The 15616-nt window shown below is 40.1% G+C and overlaps 1 protein-coding gene across 8 annotated transcripts in view; it reads left to right on the top strand.

Annotated features, from left to right (window-relative positions):
* Nucleotides 1–15616, top strand: part of dmd (dystrophin) — a 565648-nt gene that overhangs the window by 502170 nt on the left and 47862 nt on the right. For all 8 annotated transcript variants that reach the window (XM_062054060.1, XM_062054059.1, XM_062054057.1 and 5 more), the window contains 7 exons: nucleotides 5259–5460; nucleotides 5541–5626; nucleotides 8574–8731; nucleotides 9178–9344; nucleotides 9628–9739; nucleotides 12765–12901; nucleotides 14335–14373. In XM_062054060.1, the coding sequence (XP_061910044.1) occupies nucleotides 5259–5460; nucleotides 5541–5626; nucleotides 8574–8731; nucleotides 9178–9344; nucleotides 9628–9739; nucleotides 12765–12901; nucleotides 14335–14373 (901 nt within the window). The remainder of the gene's footprint in view (nucleotides 1–5258; nucleotides 5461–5540; nucleotides 5627–8573; nucleotides 8732–9177; nucleotides 9345–9627; nucleotides 9740–12764; nucleotides 12902–14334; nucleotides 14374–15616) is intronic.

The following is a 15616-nucleotide window of genomic DNA, read 5'->3' as shown; positions in this document are numbered from 1 at the left end:
TTGGTATTCCCCTGTAGAGGATTCTGTCGGTTACGTGCGCACTCTTGTTGATGTTATGCACTGCACGCAGCATCCTGGTGTAGCAACAATCCAGAGACCTCTCCAGGGTTGGCTTCAGGGTCCAGCATTCGCTGCCATAGAGGAGAACGGACTCAACTGTCGCGTAGAAGAAGCTGAGTTTGATTTGGCGGGGGAGGTTGGAGCTCCATACACTGGTCATGCCGTTCAGGGCCCTCCATGCAAGTGCCTTCCTCACTTTTAAATCCTGCTCAGTTGAGTTGACCCATCCGCCCAGGTATTTGAAGTCCTCAACTTCTTTCAGCACAGTGCCTCCTGCTGTTATCAGAGGTTGATGTTCTGGTGGAACATTGTAGGTCATGACCTCAGTTTTCTTGGCATTTAGCCTAAGGCCAACCTTGGCGCACTCTAGCTCTACCCTGTGTAGGAGTTCTTGTGCTTGTTCCACGTTGTTGGAGAGCAGACTGATGTCATCCGCATAGTCAAGGTCTGTCAGGACCACTGCCGGTTGTCGACTCGACTTCCTTGGTGTCAGCGTGAAGCCAAGTTCCTGCTCTCGCCCATTTATTGCCTTCCTGAGCGCATGATCAAGGACTATGATGAAGAGGAAGGGGGCTAGTGTATCCCCTTGTATAACTCCAGCCAGGATGTCAAACTCCTCGCTGTTGCCATCTGGGGTCACCACCCTGGCCCTTGTTCCTGCGTACATGGACTCTATTGCTCGGAGTAGGTTCGGAGGAATACTGTATGCCTTCAAGATCTTCACCATCGTGCCTCGATGTATCGAGTCAAATGCCTTTTTGAAGTCTATGAAGCATAGGACTGCAGTCAAGTTGTCCTTCCTCACCTCCTCAATCAATCTCCTAAGTGCCAAGATCTGGGCTGTAGTTGTTCGTCCTTCTCGAAAGCCGTTCTGATTTACTCTCAGGTGAGGGTCGATTGCATGCCGGACCCTGTTTAGGATCATGCGGTTGTAGACTTTCGCAGTGATACAGGTCAGGCTGATGCCTCGGTAGTTGTCTGGCTTCGAGAGGTCTCCGGATTTGGGCACTGGTACGATGTTTGATAGAGACCACATATCAGGCAGCCGATTGTGCAGCAGAGCAAGGTTGCAGAACTCTAGAATGATGTCATCAAGATCACAGTTCTTCACGACCTCTGAGGGTATGCCGTCCGGGCCAGCGCTTTTTCCCACTCTTACTGTGGCTTTTGCCCTGGCGAGCTCTCCCGAGTGTGAAGGGACCATCGTTGATGTTCAGGTTTGGGAGGACTGATGGTATTTCTTCTTCCTCAGCTGCGTCTGCTGTTTCTCCCAGCAGCCTTTTGAAGTAACTGGACCAGATTGTCACCCTCTCCTTCGGGCTGTGTCCCTCCACCTGTCCCTCCTTGGTCCTCTTCCGCCCCGTCATCTCATTGATTGTACCAAATAAAATAGCTTCGATGTCGGTAAGCACAACCAGAATTATGCCGTACATTAGGCGTACCGGATTATAAGGCGCACTGTCGATTTTTGAGAAAATTTAAGGATTTTAAGTGCGCCTTATAGTCCAAACCAGGGGTCACCAACGCGGTGCCCGCGGGCACCAGGTAGCCCGTAAGGACCAGATGAGTAGCCCGCTGGCCTGTTCTAAAAATAGCTCAAATAGCAGCACTTATCAGTGAGCTGTCTCTATTTTTAAAATTGTATTTATTTACTAGCAAGCTGGTCTCGCTTTGCTCGACATTTTTAATTCTAAGAGAGACAAAACTCAAATAGAATTTGAAAATCCAAGAAAATATTTTAAAGACTTGGTCTTCACTAACTGACAAAGAAACAGATAACAGATTTGGTGTCCAGTTCAAAGTGTGACATGATTTATTTAAAAATTTGAGAGTTGACTTTTGTATTTTACATGAGTTATTATTTGTACAAACATGGTGCAAAGTAATTCATGATTTGTTAAAAAATGTTAGTGGCTAGCTAGTTAAAATGGGATATTGTGATTTCACAAGACTGTCTTAGAAGTGATCGTTTGAAAATGTTCAATTTGAAAAATGTACACTTAGAGAAAATATAAAAATAAAGTGTTGCATATTGATATTTATCTGTTTCTATATATATTTATTGTGAGAAATCATTAAGATGATCAGTGTTTCAACAAAGATAAATATCATTAATTATTAATAATAACATAGAGTTAAAGGTAAATTGAGCAAATTGGCTATTACTGGCAATTTATTTAAGTGTGTATCAAACTGGTAGCCCTTCGCATTAATCAGTACCCAAGAAGTAGCTCTTGGTTTCAAAAAGGTTGGTGACCCCTGGTCCAAACAATACGGTATGTCGTGGCGAGCCTGGCTTTCGAGATGGAGGGCAGGGATGGTCGCGCACACACAATGACACAAACACATTCACACAAACAGAAGTACACAAACATTCACAGACACAGGATCACGGTCAATAAAGGCGGATTGTCGTGTTACTTCTTCTGTTACTACAGCAGTATCTTCTGACAGACATTTTCGCCATGTTTAATCGAGGTAAAAATGCTAACAGTTGATCACCATGATATCACTGAAATTAATCACGATCATTTATCACAATCGTATAATCGCCCTACTGGAAATAATCTACAAAATCAGAAATTGCAGTAAACAGATGGTAAAAGCAAAATGTAGCTCAAAGGCACAATGTGAGTGCCCAAATCCTAGTGTGTGTGCGCCCTGAAGGTGAGGAGAAAGGTATATGGATCATGAGGAAATTACCGGACTGACACACAGAAGCACACAAACTGTATGTAGACCGTGCAAGGAAACCAGAATACATGGACACCCATACAAACCCACACAAACACGGAGAACATACAGAGTGATGCTCTATTGATAGCATGCAGGTACTGTGCCCTTGTTTATGCGTCACTGAGGTTTGCATCTCATGGCTCAAGTGTTCCCCTCTCTGTGTATGCTATCCTCTTACGCCTCTCCATAGTCGTTTACACTTTCTCATAGTGGACGTTGTATCCGTCCACAACGACGACGTATCTGTCCACAATGAGTTGTCAGAAATTGTCCCTGTCCACAAAACAATACCAATAACATAGTACATAGGGCATGCTTCTGCTGCCTGTGAGTGCTCTTATATGAGAAGAGCGATTCATGTTTTTATAGTCTCTAAAAGTGTCCAATAAGACCAGAATGAGTTGCTAGATTTGTCGTTAGTCGCTTTTTTGAAAAGACAATATAGACTTTTCTGAGTACTTGCTAAAAATAACGGCAACAGTGATCCCTGCTGCTACGTCTTTTTATTCACTCGCCAAACCAGGTGCATGTGTACATTCACGAACAGTCCTGTTATAATGTCTTAATGAGCAAAGGCGAACTGGTAGCGCCAAATGTACGTATGGCGAGCCGACACAAATAAATAAATGTATGGGAACAAAAACACAAACCAATCATTATGTCAAAAACATGCTCTGTTGCTCGCTGTACATTGATGCACATGATAACGACAAGTCAAAAAAATAGCATGTAAATACATGTGATCACTCCTCCTGCAAGCTGATGAATGATGAGATACCACCGACTCAGCTTGACTGTTAGCATGTAGAACCAATACCGTTGAGCCAACTTGCACATGTACCTGTGCGCAGAATGTGCGTTGGTTAAGGTGGACTGGGCTGATAATTGATACACCAATACAAACACTTTGTATTGCAACTCCTCTTCCACACGCAGTGTGATTTTCACAAACCTTAATCAAATAAATCAAAAGGAAGACAAAATAACCCACAAAGTAATAATGCAGATGTTTCTAAATCTGCTCCGTCAGACAGCAGTCTTGACAACACCGACTAGTTCTTGCGGGTAAATCATGTGAGACAATTTGTATGTGGGATAAATTCAACACCAGGCAGAAGATGGGTTAGGCCTATACATAAATATAGAAAAAGCAAGGCCAGAAACACTCTTGTCCTTCTAATAATTTTAATAAAAACTGCGCAGGCGCTACCAAACACAGACCAGTTTCGAAATTGTCTTCCATCAGTGTGCAATTTTCAACAGGAAGTGATGCACTTAAATAGTCACAACTGTGGTCAATCAATTGACATAATAAATCAAGAACAACTTCAAAAATGAAAGTGCACAAATAATAGACAAAACGGAAAATTGTACAAAAAACATCAAAGATTCAGTACAGTATCATAAGAACATAAATAGAACAATAAAAAATGTGTGGACAACCATTATAATAAAATGTGTTGTAATGGTTGTCCACACATTTTTTTAATTGCATTTTCTTTAAATACACTTTTTGCCGTTCACCTCTTTATTTTTGTGTGTAATTAAGTTTTTTGGAAAGTGCGTGTTTTTCCTGTATTTTGTTACACATAAATATAGGCATGGATAAAGTATTATTGTCACAACAGTGGCATCAGCAAAATAACACGGCAAACATGCAAGTAGATATGGTATGAAGTTTATTTTCATCCATGTCTGAAAAAAAATAGTGGTAATGCTCGTCTTCAAGTTATACATTTCAACGAGAGGCGTGTAAAAGGATTCCTTTGCTTCTAAAAAGGCCGCCTCAGCAGGCGGGGAGACAGCCGAGCTAACGTTAGCATCTGGGGGATATAGACGTCAGTAACTGAACACCACTGTTAGCTTTCACGGAAGGTAAAACTGTCTGCATGAAACAGTCACTGTCTTTAATTGGGAGAGCAGTGGGTGTTTATAGCTCTGCTATTCGTTCACCAGTCTTAATGAATGGAAATAGTCAAACCTCCTCCCTTCTTTTGTCACCTCTTATGTGCAACAATATATATACTATGTCTGTCGGAATGTTATGAGACTGCTGGAAGTCCGGTGTAATGTCGATTTGACACACAAATCAGATGTTTAGCGTCCCTAAACTTGTGTATGCAAGGCTTGAACCATTCACACGTTATCACACACAGACAGAACCACCATTCCAACACTAAAAAGCTTTGGGGTAGAGCATGCCAAGCCGCAGTGTGTGTGCATGCTGCCATCAAAGGTGACGCTGCTGCTGGAAAACTGCAACGCTGTAAGCACCAATGTCTAGCACAACTTTATGAAGTCATTTTCCTTCTGCTGTCTTTCTACTTGAGAGGTCTAAATGCAGGACTATGATGAGTAATGTGCATGAGTGAGAGTCACCCTCTCACCATTGTCCTTTTACATCCTCACGATTCCAAAATGCATCGGCTGAACTTCCTATCATGTTGTCTGTGTCTGTCCAGTGGACCTACTGAGCATGCCAACGGCGTGCGAGGTGTTCGACCAGCATGGCTTGAAGCAAAACGAGCAGCTGCTCGACATCTCCCAGCTGGGAGCCTGTCTGAGCAGCCTGTACCAGCGGCTGGAGCAAAGCCACGCCCACCTGGTCAGTGTCCCACTTTGCGTTGATATGTGCCTCAACTGGCTGCTCAACGTCTATGACACGTAAGTGGACATAAACCGTTACTTTACGACGTGCCTTTTTCAAGCATGGTTCCAACTTGCTTTCTTGATTTATTTAACAGCGGGCGCTCTGGGAAGATTCGCACCTTGTCATTCAAAACTGGAATCGTCTCCCTCTGCAAAGCTCACCTGGAGGATAAGTACAGATGTAAGACACACATGCACACCTTATTATCAATACTGCACATTGTAATTCCCTTAGAAAGCGTGTGAAACTTGAGAGATGCTAAAATAACACGGAGAAAAATAGAAATGTCAAAACGTTTTATCTCCAGATGCTATGCAAATGTGCCGTCTAGAGCTGCATAGATATGACATTAGAGAAATCGGATTATCCGCTGAGAAAGGGTTATGATTTTCTGATTATGCCAAGCATTGTATCCAGTCCATTATTTAGTTTTTGAGCTTTTTGTGAAGTAAGTGAATGTTTATAATGAATGTTTATGTTATTATAAATGTCTCAAAATAAGTGACAGCCTTCTAAATGTATCCCCATACATTGGTATGAAGAGTCCATCATTTTTATGGTAGATTTATTGTAACACAGAAATAAATAATTAAAACAATTCTGGGGAAACCTGAAAAAGGATATACAATAATTCATATTTGATTGAGGAAAATAAGTATTTGGTGCCCTACCAAACAGCAGGCATTGTGATCCTCACAGAGCAGTTATGTGTCTATGAAACACACACATAAGTCCTGTCCTTTAAAAACATACTCCCAATTTAAACTCATCACTTGTCACACAAACTCTCTCTTACATTCAAACCTCTACACCAGTGGTTCTCAAATGGGGGTATGCGTACCCCTGGGGGTACTTGAAGGTATGCCAAGGGGTACGTGAGATTTTTTTTAAATATTCTAAAAATAGCAACAATTCAAAAATCCTTTATAAATATAAATAAAAACCTATCTTTTTTCCAAATAGTTCAAGAAAGACCACTACAAATGAGCAATATTTTGCACTGTTATACAATTTAATAAATCAGAAACTGATGACATAGTGCTGTATTTTACTTCTTTATCTCTTATTTTCAACAAAAAATGCTTTGCTCTGATTAGGGGGTACTTGAATTAAAAAAAAAAAATTCACAGGGGGTACATCACTGAAAAAAGGTTGAGAACCACTGCTCTACACCACCATGAGCAAGACCAAAGTGCTGTACCTGCACAAGACTGGAATAGACTACAAGACCATCAGCAAGAAGATTGTTGAGAAAGAGCACAATTGGTGCAAATATTGATAAATGTAAGAAATACAAGATATTAGTCAATCACACTCGTTCTGGAGCTCCATGCAAGATTCCACATGGTGGGCTAAGAATGATTGTGAGAAAGGTGAAGGAGGAGCCCAGAATTCCAAGGGAGGAACTGTTTAATGTTGTTATGCACGTCTACGTATCTAAATGTGCGCTACAGGGGAGCTTGTTACCTATATTACCTATCGCTCTTTTAACTCCTTGTGCAGGTCTGAATGCTTCTTATTTCAATGTTTACCTAAGTGTGAAGCAAAGATTGTAGTACTTTAATGCCACCTTTGGCTCGGCATGTTTTAAAGCAGCGCTTCCAGCGCGGCGATTCCGTGTTTAAAGTGTCACCTTTATTGGTAGTTTCGAAGCCCAAATACCGCCATTTGTTTCTGCTTGTGTGCATTTCACCACACTCAACATCAGGCATGAGCAATTATTTTGACTCAGGGGCCACATTGGTCAGTAAAAATGTTTTTGCTCCCATTTTTCATGAGTTGAAGTCAAAGATCTAAAACTTTTACGATTTACACAAAAGACCCATTCCTCTCAAATATTATTCACAAATCTGTCTAAATCTGTGTTAATGAGCAGTTTTTTGGCAAGACAATCCGTCCCACCTCACAGATTATTGCACAGGTGTGCTTTAGGCTGCTCACAATAAAAGGCCACCCTGAAATGTGCAGTTTTGCTTTATTGATGCTCTGTGGAGGAGTGAGAAAAGCAGTCAGTATCTTTTGGTGTGATCACCATTTGTCTCACGCAGTGCAACACATCTCCTTTGCATAGAGTTGTTATATATATATATATATATATATATATATATATATATATATATATATATATATATATATATATATATATATATATATATATATATATATATATATATATATATACACAGATTTCAGTAGGCGAGCTACTTTTCAAATGACCAAGTCGAGGTGATCTAACTCATCTTCATATATATATATATATATATATATATATATATATATATATATATATATATATATATATATATATATATATATATATATATATATATATATATATATATAGTCACGTCCACTCTGCTTCTTGCCTTGTCTGCTTGTAGGGCTGATGTGACGTTGATAACAGTAATAATCCATATCTAACTAGCGCAGATTCCAACCATTGGATTACTCTTTATAATTCTAGATTTACGGTGATTTTGACAAATGTACTGCACATCATAGTAGCGGCTCCAGTTTCGATGGTAGAGGTTTAAAAATAATAATTTGGAGACGTCTGGTGGGCCGAGTTGAAAAGCTTAACGGGCCGTAATTTGCCCATTCCTGCTCAACATCATGCGCCTCGGCTGTGTATGTCACTGCCGCACGGCAGCATGCGGATGAAAAAAAAGTATTGGTCGTTTTCAAAGGCATTATAGTGTCTTTTGCAATTCATTAGTACCGCAGTACTTTATTAGTACCGGTATACCATACGACCCTACACCAAACATTAAATCACATTTTGTACTGCAATGAAATACCCATTTACCTCAATCAAATACAAATAATTTATAACCTTTATTTCATGTTTTTTTACATCTGGTCTCTTACCACCTATAAGAATTCAGGGCAGTTCACATATTTGCAAGGGGTTGAATGGGGGATCAAATACTTATTTTCCCTGCTGTAGAAAGTAATTGATCACCAGTCGCATTTTGTTACAGCAACAGCGTGTTTGGGAAATGTTGCTACTAGAATACTTTTGACCGAGCAAAAAATGTGAGCTCCCTTTGAATCCTGCGATCACGAAGAAGCAAATGAACCTTGTGATGCACTAAACAAGGACCAAACTAAGAAAGTTTTTGCTCAGTCTTGTTCAGGCAGGTTGCGAGTGCGACCGGCTTCTGCGACCAGCGTCGTCTCGGCCTCCTTCTCCATGATTCCATCCAGATCCCGCGGCAGCTTGGCGAAGTCGCTTCATTTGGCGGCTCCAACATCGAGCCCTCCGTCCGTAGCTGCTTCCAGTTTGTAAGTGTTGTTTGCTCTTTGTCCTCTTTAACAACATTTGTTTTTGTTTGCAGCGACTTTACAGGTTCTAAAGCTCAACTGAGCCACTGCTGTTTCGTGATGAGAAGTTTTAGCCACAAATGAGGCAGCATGTGCAGCAATTTCTTTTCAAAGATTTGTACTCTTGACGGGATTGACTCAGAGATGAGACGGTATTCCTTATCTTTAAGTTCCAACTTTGGACGTGGATTTAGCCTTTTTAGTCGTCTAGCAGTAGAAAAATGTAATACAATTGGCCATGTTTGTGGACTGCACTGAAGAGGAAGTCACTGTGTGCCCTTTTTAGTGCTTTATAACTAGACAGTAATTATGTTGCGTATAATGACAAAGTTAACATTATGACAACACAAAATAAACTAACTTGTTTTTTCGGATTTTGTTTATCCTTTGATCCTGTGTCCCCCCAGGCCAACAACAAACCCGAGTTGGAGGCTGCAATGTTCCTAGACTGGATGCGTCTGGAGCCTCAGTCCATGGTGTGGCTGCCCGTGCTTCACCGCGTGGCCGCCGCTGAGACAGCCAAGCACCAGGCCAAGTGCAACATCTGTAAGGAGTGTCCCATCATCGGCCTCAGGTCAGCACTGAGCGTCTCTCCTCAGCACATGTGCACACAGATTGGGACACACAATCACCATATTGTGCATCTTTTCTATTCAAGGAGAATGTGGCTGCTCTCATAATCTCGACAAGACAATATATGTTATCCAAGTGCCTGAACGCCAGAAAATAAATCTCTTTTGGTTCTTGCCTGAAAGTCCATCCAGAGTCTGCTCTAAATGGCCATAGATTGTTCTCATTGATTCATTTTTTTTTGCTGCGTCCTTTTTCACCTCCCCCCTTTCTCTCTCTTTGCACAGATACCGCAGTCTGAAACACTTCAACTATGACATTTGCCAAAGCTGCTTTTTCTCTGGTCGTATCGCCAAGGGACACAAGATGCAGTATCCTATGGTGGAGTACTGCACCCCGGTATTAATGCACATCTATATACACACTGTGTAGAAACAGTACACACACTAAGTCAGGGTGCCAGAACATTCTGCCCCTGTTACTGTTAAGAAAATAGCCCTTCCCCCACCACCACACTCAAATATTCTGATTCTAATCTACATTTGATACACTTCCTTGTGATCTAGATAATATGAATTCAATATGCTTTGGTGTAAATTTAGAGTAATTTTTTCTCCAATGCCACATTTTTTATCACTTTTCTGAATCCGTCTGCAAAATTCATTTGTGGAGGTTCCCTTTAGTTGCAAAGAGACACCCCACCCAAATATCAGAATTTTTGGGGGAAAATGTACACTGTTAAAATATAGATTTTTAAGACTATCATGCTGCTTTATACAGTTACAGTCTTTACGGACTTAACAGCAATAGGATAACATCAAAGCAATGTGCTCTTCCAACATTGAATTGGACTTTTTCTCAATATGCACACTTCTTTTATTTACACATAGGGTCTGATCTGCAAAGATCCCAAACAACACTCACTAAATAGTGTTTGCAAACAATAAAATTGGGTGCACCGTACTATTAGTAAGCGTGTTGTGGCTGATGGATTAAGACTGTGTGCGACATTGATAACACATGCACAAGTGGTGCAGACTGCCCTATTTAAATGAGGCTTTTGCTTGTACCAGCTGTGCCTATTAGCAATCATTTCCTTCTATATTTGATCAAAATAATCACCCGACGACTTAGTCAGGGAATAATAACATGGGCGTTGTCCTCAGCAGTATTAAACCGACAATGTTAATTTCATTCAAGTGACACCAACATCACATACGTCAATATAAGTGAGCATTACCGTTATGTTGACAGCACATTTTGGTCAGATGTTTATCTGGGGAGGGGGGGGGGGTATATGGGAATAACGTTAAATATGAAAGTGACCTTCTGTTGCGTTACCTTGACTGGACTTTTTTATAGGCAATCTCAAACGCTACGATGAACAAAGATTGTATGGTTCCAAGAAGATGATCTACTGCACGCACGATGATGTAGGGCAGGGGTGTCAAACTCAAATACAGAGTGGGCCAAAATTTTAAACTGAACAAAGCCGCGGGCCAAGGTTGAACAAATTAACCTTTTAATAGGGACCCACACAAGTTTTGCATTGAATATTGAACAAGCAAGGCTTATATAACTTTGTAGTGACATACAAAATCCAGTTTCAAATAATAATAATAATTAAAAAATATCAATGGCATATCAAATAAAATTTAAATAAAAATGTAATGCCTCTTTTCTATTTGCAGCCTTCTGAGGTAAATATCAAAATAAAAATTTTCCACAGGCTAATAATACATTGGAAAATAAAATAACCATAATGAATGAATCAAACATTCAAGCCTTGAAGTAGCAAGAGAAAGTGCATGAATAAAACGTTAATTATTGCTCAGTTTGCTACACTGATTTGCTTTAACACTGACTATGGAACAAGCAACGCTTATATAACTTAATAGTGCAAAATCAACTTTCAAAAAAACAAATGAAAAAACATCAATGGCATATTAAATACAATTTAAATAAAAAACTGAATGCCTCTTTTCTATTTGCAGCCTTCTGAGGTAAATATCAACATTAACTTTTTCCACAGGCTAATACATTTGAAAATAAAATAATTAATAAATCAACCATTCAGGCCTTTTTACTGCTCAGTTTGCGACACACTGATCTAATCTGATGTGCCCAAGCCAGATACCTGCCATCTTTTCTTGGATGCTAGTTAATTAATGTCGGGGCTCAGGCTTTGAGCTGAGGCAACCTTCATTATCGAACGAGGGTGTTCGTCAGTCAGACGTGTCCTGTGAGACGTTTTCCTCATCTTCATTGAGAAGAAAAGTTGCTCACATAGATAAGTGCTGCCGAACATGGAGAGCAATTGAGCAGCTTGGGTGCGGAGCTGAGGCATTGTGTCAGGGATGAATTGTGGCGCCAACATTATCATACTTTGACTTCAGCGTGTCATCACACTGGAGTTGAGGTGGGCGGGGTTTGGTGGTAGCGGGGGGTGTATATTGTAGCGTCCCGGAAGAGTTAGTGCTGCAAGGGGTTCTGGGTATTTGTTCTGTTATGTTTATGTTGTGTTACGGTGCGGATGTTCTCCCGAAATGTGTTTGTTATTCTTGTTTGGTGTGGGTTCACAGTGTGGTGCATATTTGTAACAGTGTTAAAGTTGTTTATACGGTCACCCTCAGTGTGACCTGTATGGCTGTTAATCAAGTATGACTTGCATTCACTTATGTGTGTGTACAAGCCGCACATATTATGTGACAGGGCCGGCACGCTGTTTGTATGGAGGAAAGGCGGACGTGACGACAGGTTGTAGAGGACACTAAAGGCAGTGCCTTTAAGGCACGCCCCCAATATTGTTGTCCGGGTGGAAATCGGGAGAATGGTTGCCCCGGGAGATTTTCGGGAAGGGCACTGAAATTCGGGAGTCTCCCGGGAAAATCAGGAGAGTTGGCAAATATGAGTATTAGCGGTGAATGCGGTGTTACAGCGGCACCGCCGCTGTATAATACTGGCGGGCCAGCTCTAATGTTAATTTGATATTGCCTCAAGGGCCAAATGAAATTACACGACGGGCCAGAGTTTGACACCCATGATAAAGGGGCATAAGTTCAGTCTTAAACAAAGTATAGTTGCAATCAGTTATAGCACCTTATTTTGGTAATTTGAAGAAGAAGAAAAAATCTTGCTTGTTACAGCCATGTGTACACAGTATCTTATTGAAGTGTACTGATGAAAGTATTCCATTTGAGACACAGTTCACAGCTGGTAATTGCTCTATCATTGCTTTTATCTCCATTAGCAATAAATTAATTTACAGCAGAAGTGCAATTTCCTGGAAGTGATACAATATTTAGGCTAAGAAAAACTAAGTGTGACTTATCTGCTGTATGCCCAACAAATAATATTTTTGTCTTGAGTTGGCGGCCAATCAAAGTGTTTGTTACTTGTTGGTGAATGACTCCTTTTTGCCCAGACCACATCAGGGGAGGACGTCAGGGACTTTGCCAAGGTGCTGAAGAACAAGTTCAGAACCAAGCGCTACTTTGCCAAACACCCACGTATGGGATACTTGCCGGTCCAGACCATCCTAGAGGGCGACAACATGGAAACGTGAGTCTTGTCTTGAACAAAAAGTCTGAATGTCTTATTACAGAAAAAAAAAATTATCTTTAGAAAAGTTCCGTTGCAGCCTGGCACCTGCCAGCATTTAATGAAGCATACCTACAATAAATTAGAATAATGCACAACAACTGGTTGTTTATTCACACATACACACACACACACACACACACACACACACACACACACACACTCATTGTAATAAAAGTAGGGTTGTACGGTATACCGGTACTAACGAAGTATGGCGGCACTAAAGAATTAAAAAAGGTACTATACTGCTTTTGAAAACTATAGGTACTTTTTTTCATCCGCATGTTGCCTTGCCACTGTGCCCTTGCATGTTGAGTGAGTCAACATGCACACAGAGAGCGCATTTAGCCGAAACTGTGTGGAAATGTAGAATGGCAAAAAAAACAGCAATTCTACTGGCTAACAAAGAAGGTGCACAAAGCGCATTATGCAGGTAGTTTGGCTTCAAAACTAACGATAACGGTGAAGCTATAAACGCAGAAGCACTGCTCTGCAAGTGGTGCTTTGAAACATGACTTGCCAAAGGTGGCAATACTTCAAACTTAGAAAAACATTTAAAAGGAAAACATTCAGACCTGCAAAAGCAGTTTAAAGACAGCTCCTCTTTTGGGCTTATTTAGATACTTACACGCACACAGCTGGGGCCCGTTGCCAATTATTAGACTCAAAATCGACCATGTCGCTTAAACTAATGCAAGTGAAATTACTGAATTTCGTAACAAATTCCTACAATTTGTGTTATGTCTTTAACAATGTGTATTTTACATGCTACATGTCTTTTTTAGTTTTAGCCATAGTATTCTTTTTAGTGCTTATTAATTGTTTTTTTGTCCTAAAGCACAGACCAAGAGTGGCAACCATAAATTATGAAGCATGTAATACAATGTCACTAAAGTTTTCTATTTAATTCAAATCTAATTCTAGATTATGGCAGGCTATATGTAATATGTCAAATTGTGAATTGTTATTTGAGTGCAATAAGAAAAAGCCCAATGTGTTTAATGCCTTTTTAATTTCAATCTTCTAAAATTGTTAGTTCTAGTGCAATAAGAAATGTATGTTTAATGTATCATAAGATTTTCTGTTAAAATAAAGCCAATAATGAATTATTTTGTGATCCCCTTTATTTTGAAAAGTATTAAAGTATTGAAATACATATTGGTACCAATAAAACATTTTTTTTAGGTTTCATCATATTTTACATTTCAGAAAGATTATCACCATGAATTGTTAAAAAGAAGTCATGTTCTATGAGGACTCTTCCATACTACCGTCAGTGGACTAAAATGTTATGCTTTTTTTTGGTGGTACTATATTTGTTTGACTGTGGTTATTTCTCTTTTTGTGCAATGTGCAATTTTTAACGTAAGGCATTTTTGTTTTCTGCCTTACAGTCCTGTCACACTGATCAACTTCTGGCCAGTAGATCATGCGTGAGTACAAACACACATCCACTGTATCATTTGGTGTCGAGTTAAGCTGGGTCTTAAATGTATAACAAATTAAATGGGACAGTCTAATTTGCGTAATTGGCAATGACACATGTGCATGTTATTTTTATGGACATTGTGGAAGAGATAAAAAGTGAGCAAAAACAGGAAAAAACTATTATGTTTAGAAATATATATGATCTTACTTTTGCTCCCTCTTTGTGTTTTTATTTTACACAGTTGCACTTGCTGCTCAATGGGAAGAGAGATATGTGTGTTCATGTTAAAGTCTCAAAAAGTTTCCAATAACACCAGAATTAATTGCTAGATTTGTTGCCAACGCTTTGTTGGAAAAAGACAATGTAGATATATCACTAAGTTGCAAACACTTGGAGGCAATAAAATGCAAATTGCAGGAAGTTTTCTCTTATGGGAGATATATTATTAATATATCCTAATAATAACAAACACTATTAAAAACACTATCAGACACCAAAACTAATCAATTGATTTTGTTTTAATCAGCCCTTTAAGTCATCCAGCCGCTATAACAGACCTGGGCATTCACAGGCCCGCGGGCCGCATCCGGCCCTTTGCACATCCCTGTCCGGCCCGCGTGAGGCCAATCATAAATTACAAAATAAATTTCAAAAAGTATCTATGTCGAGTGTGCAATACAACGGTGCTGCTTTTGTTTTGAAAAGCGTTATTTGTATTACTTTCGTGTGGACGTATGTGCGTGTGCGATTGTGAGTGAATTGAACGGCGCAATCACAAATTACAAAATAAAGTTTAGAAAACATCTATTTCGTGCGCGCAATACAACTGTGCTGCTTTTATTTTGAAATGTGGCCGTATGTCCGGGGGAACCTGTGAGTGAAGGTGCATAGAGACAAGTGATGAGATGCTAAAAAAAGAAAAGTTGATGACGAATGGCGTGTTTCCAACAAGACATGGACTGGCAAGTATTTCTTTACATAATTTAAAGGTAAAGCCGTGTGCTTAATGTGTGGTACACAGCTCGCTGTGTTTAAAGAATATCATTTGAATCGCCACTACACGACGAAGCACGAGGGAAAATACCGGAATGTGTCTGATGAAGCGCGCGCAAGGGAGGCTGATGCGTTGATGGTAAAACTGCAAACCCAACAAGGACTTTTTGCCATATTTCACACCCCCACAGATGCAGCCGTCAAGACAAGTTTTTGTCATTTCTCACAAAAGCGCCAGAAAAAGTAAGGCGTTT

The sequence above is a fragment of the Entelurus aequoreus genome, linkage group LG07 (assembly GCF_033978785.1).
Source record: "Entelurus aequoreus isolate RoL-2023_Sb linkage group LG07, RoL_Eaeq_v1.1, whole genome shotgun sequence".
NCBI classification, from domain to species: Eukaryota; Metazoa; Chordata; class Actinopteri; order Syngnathiformes; family Syngnathidae; genus Entelurus; species Entelurus aequoreus.
The sequence above is the reverse complement of the archived record's forward strand: the minus strand, read 5'-3'. Positions and strand labels throughout refer to the sequence as shown.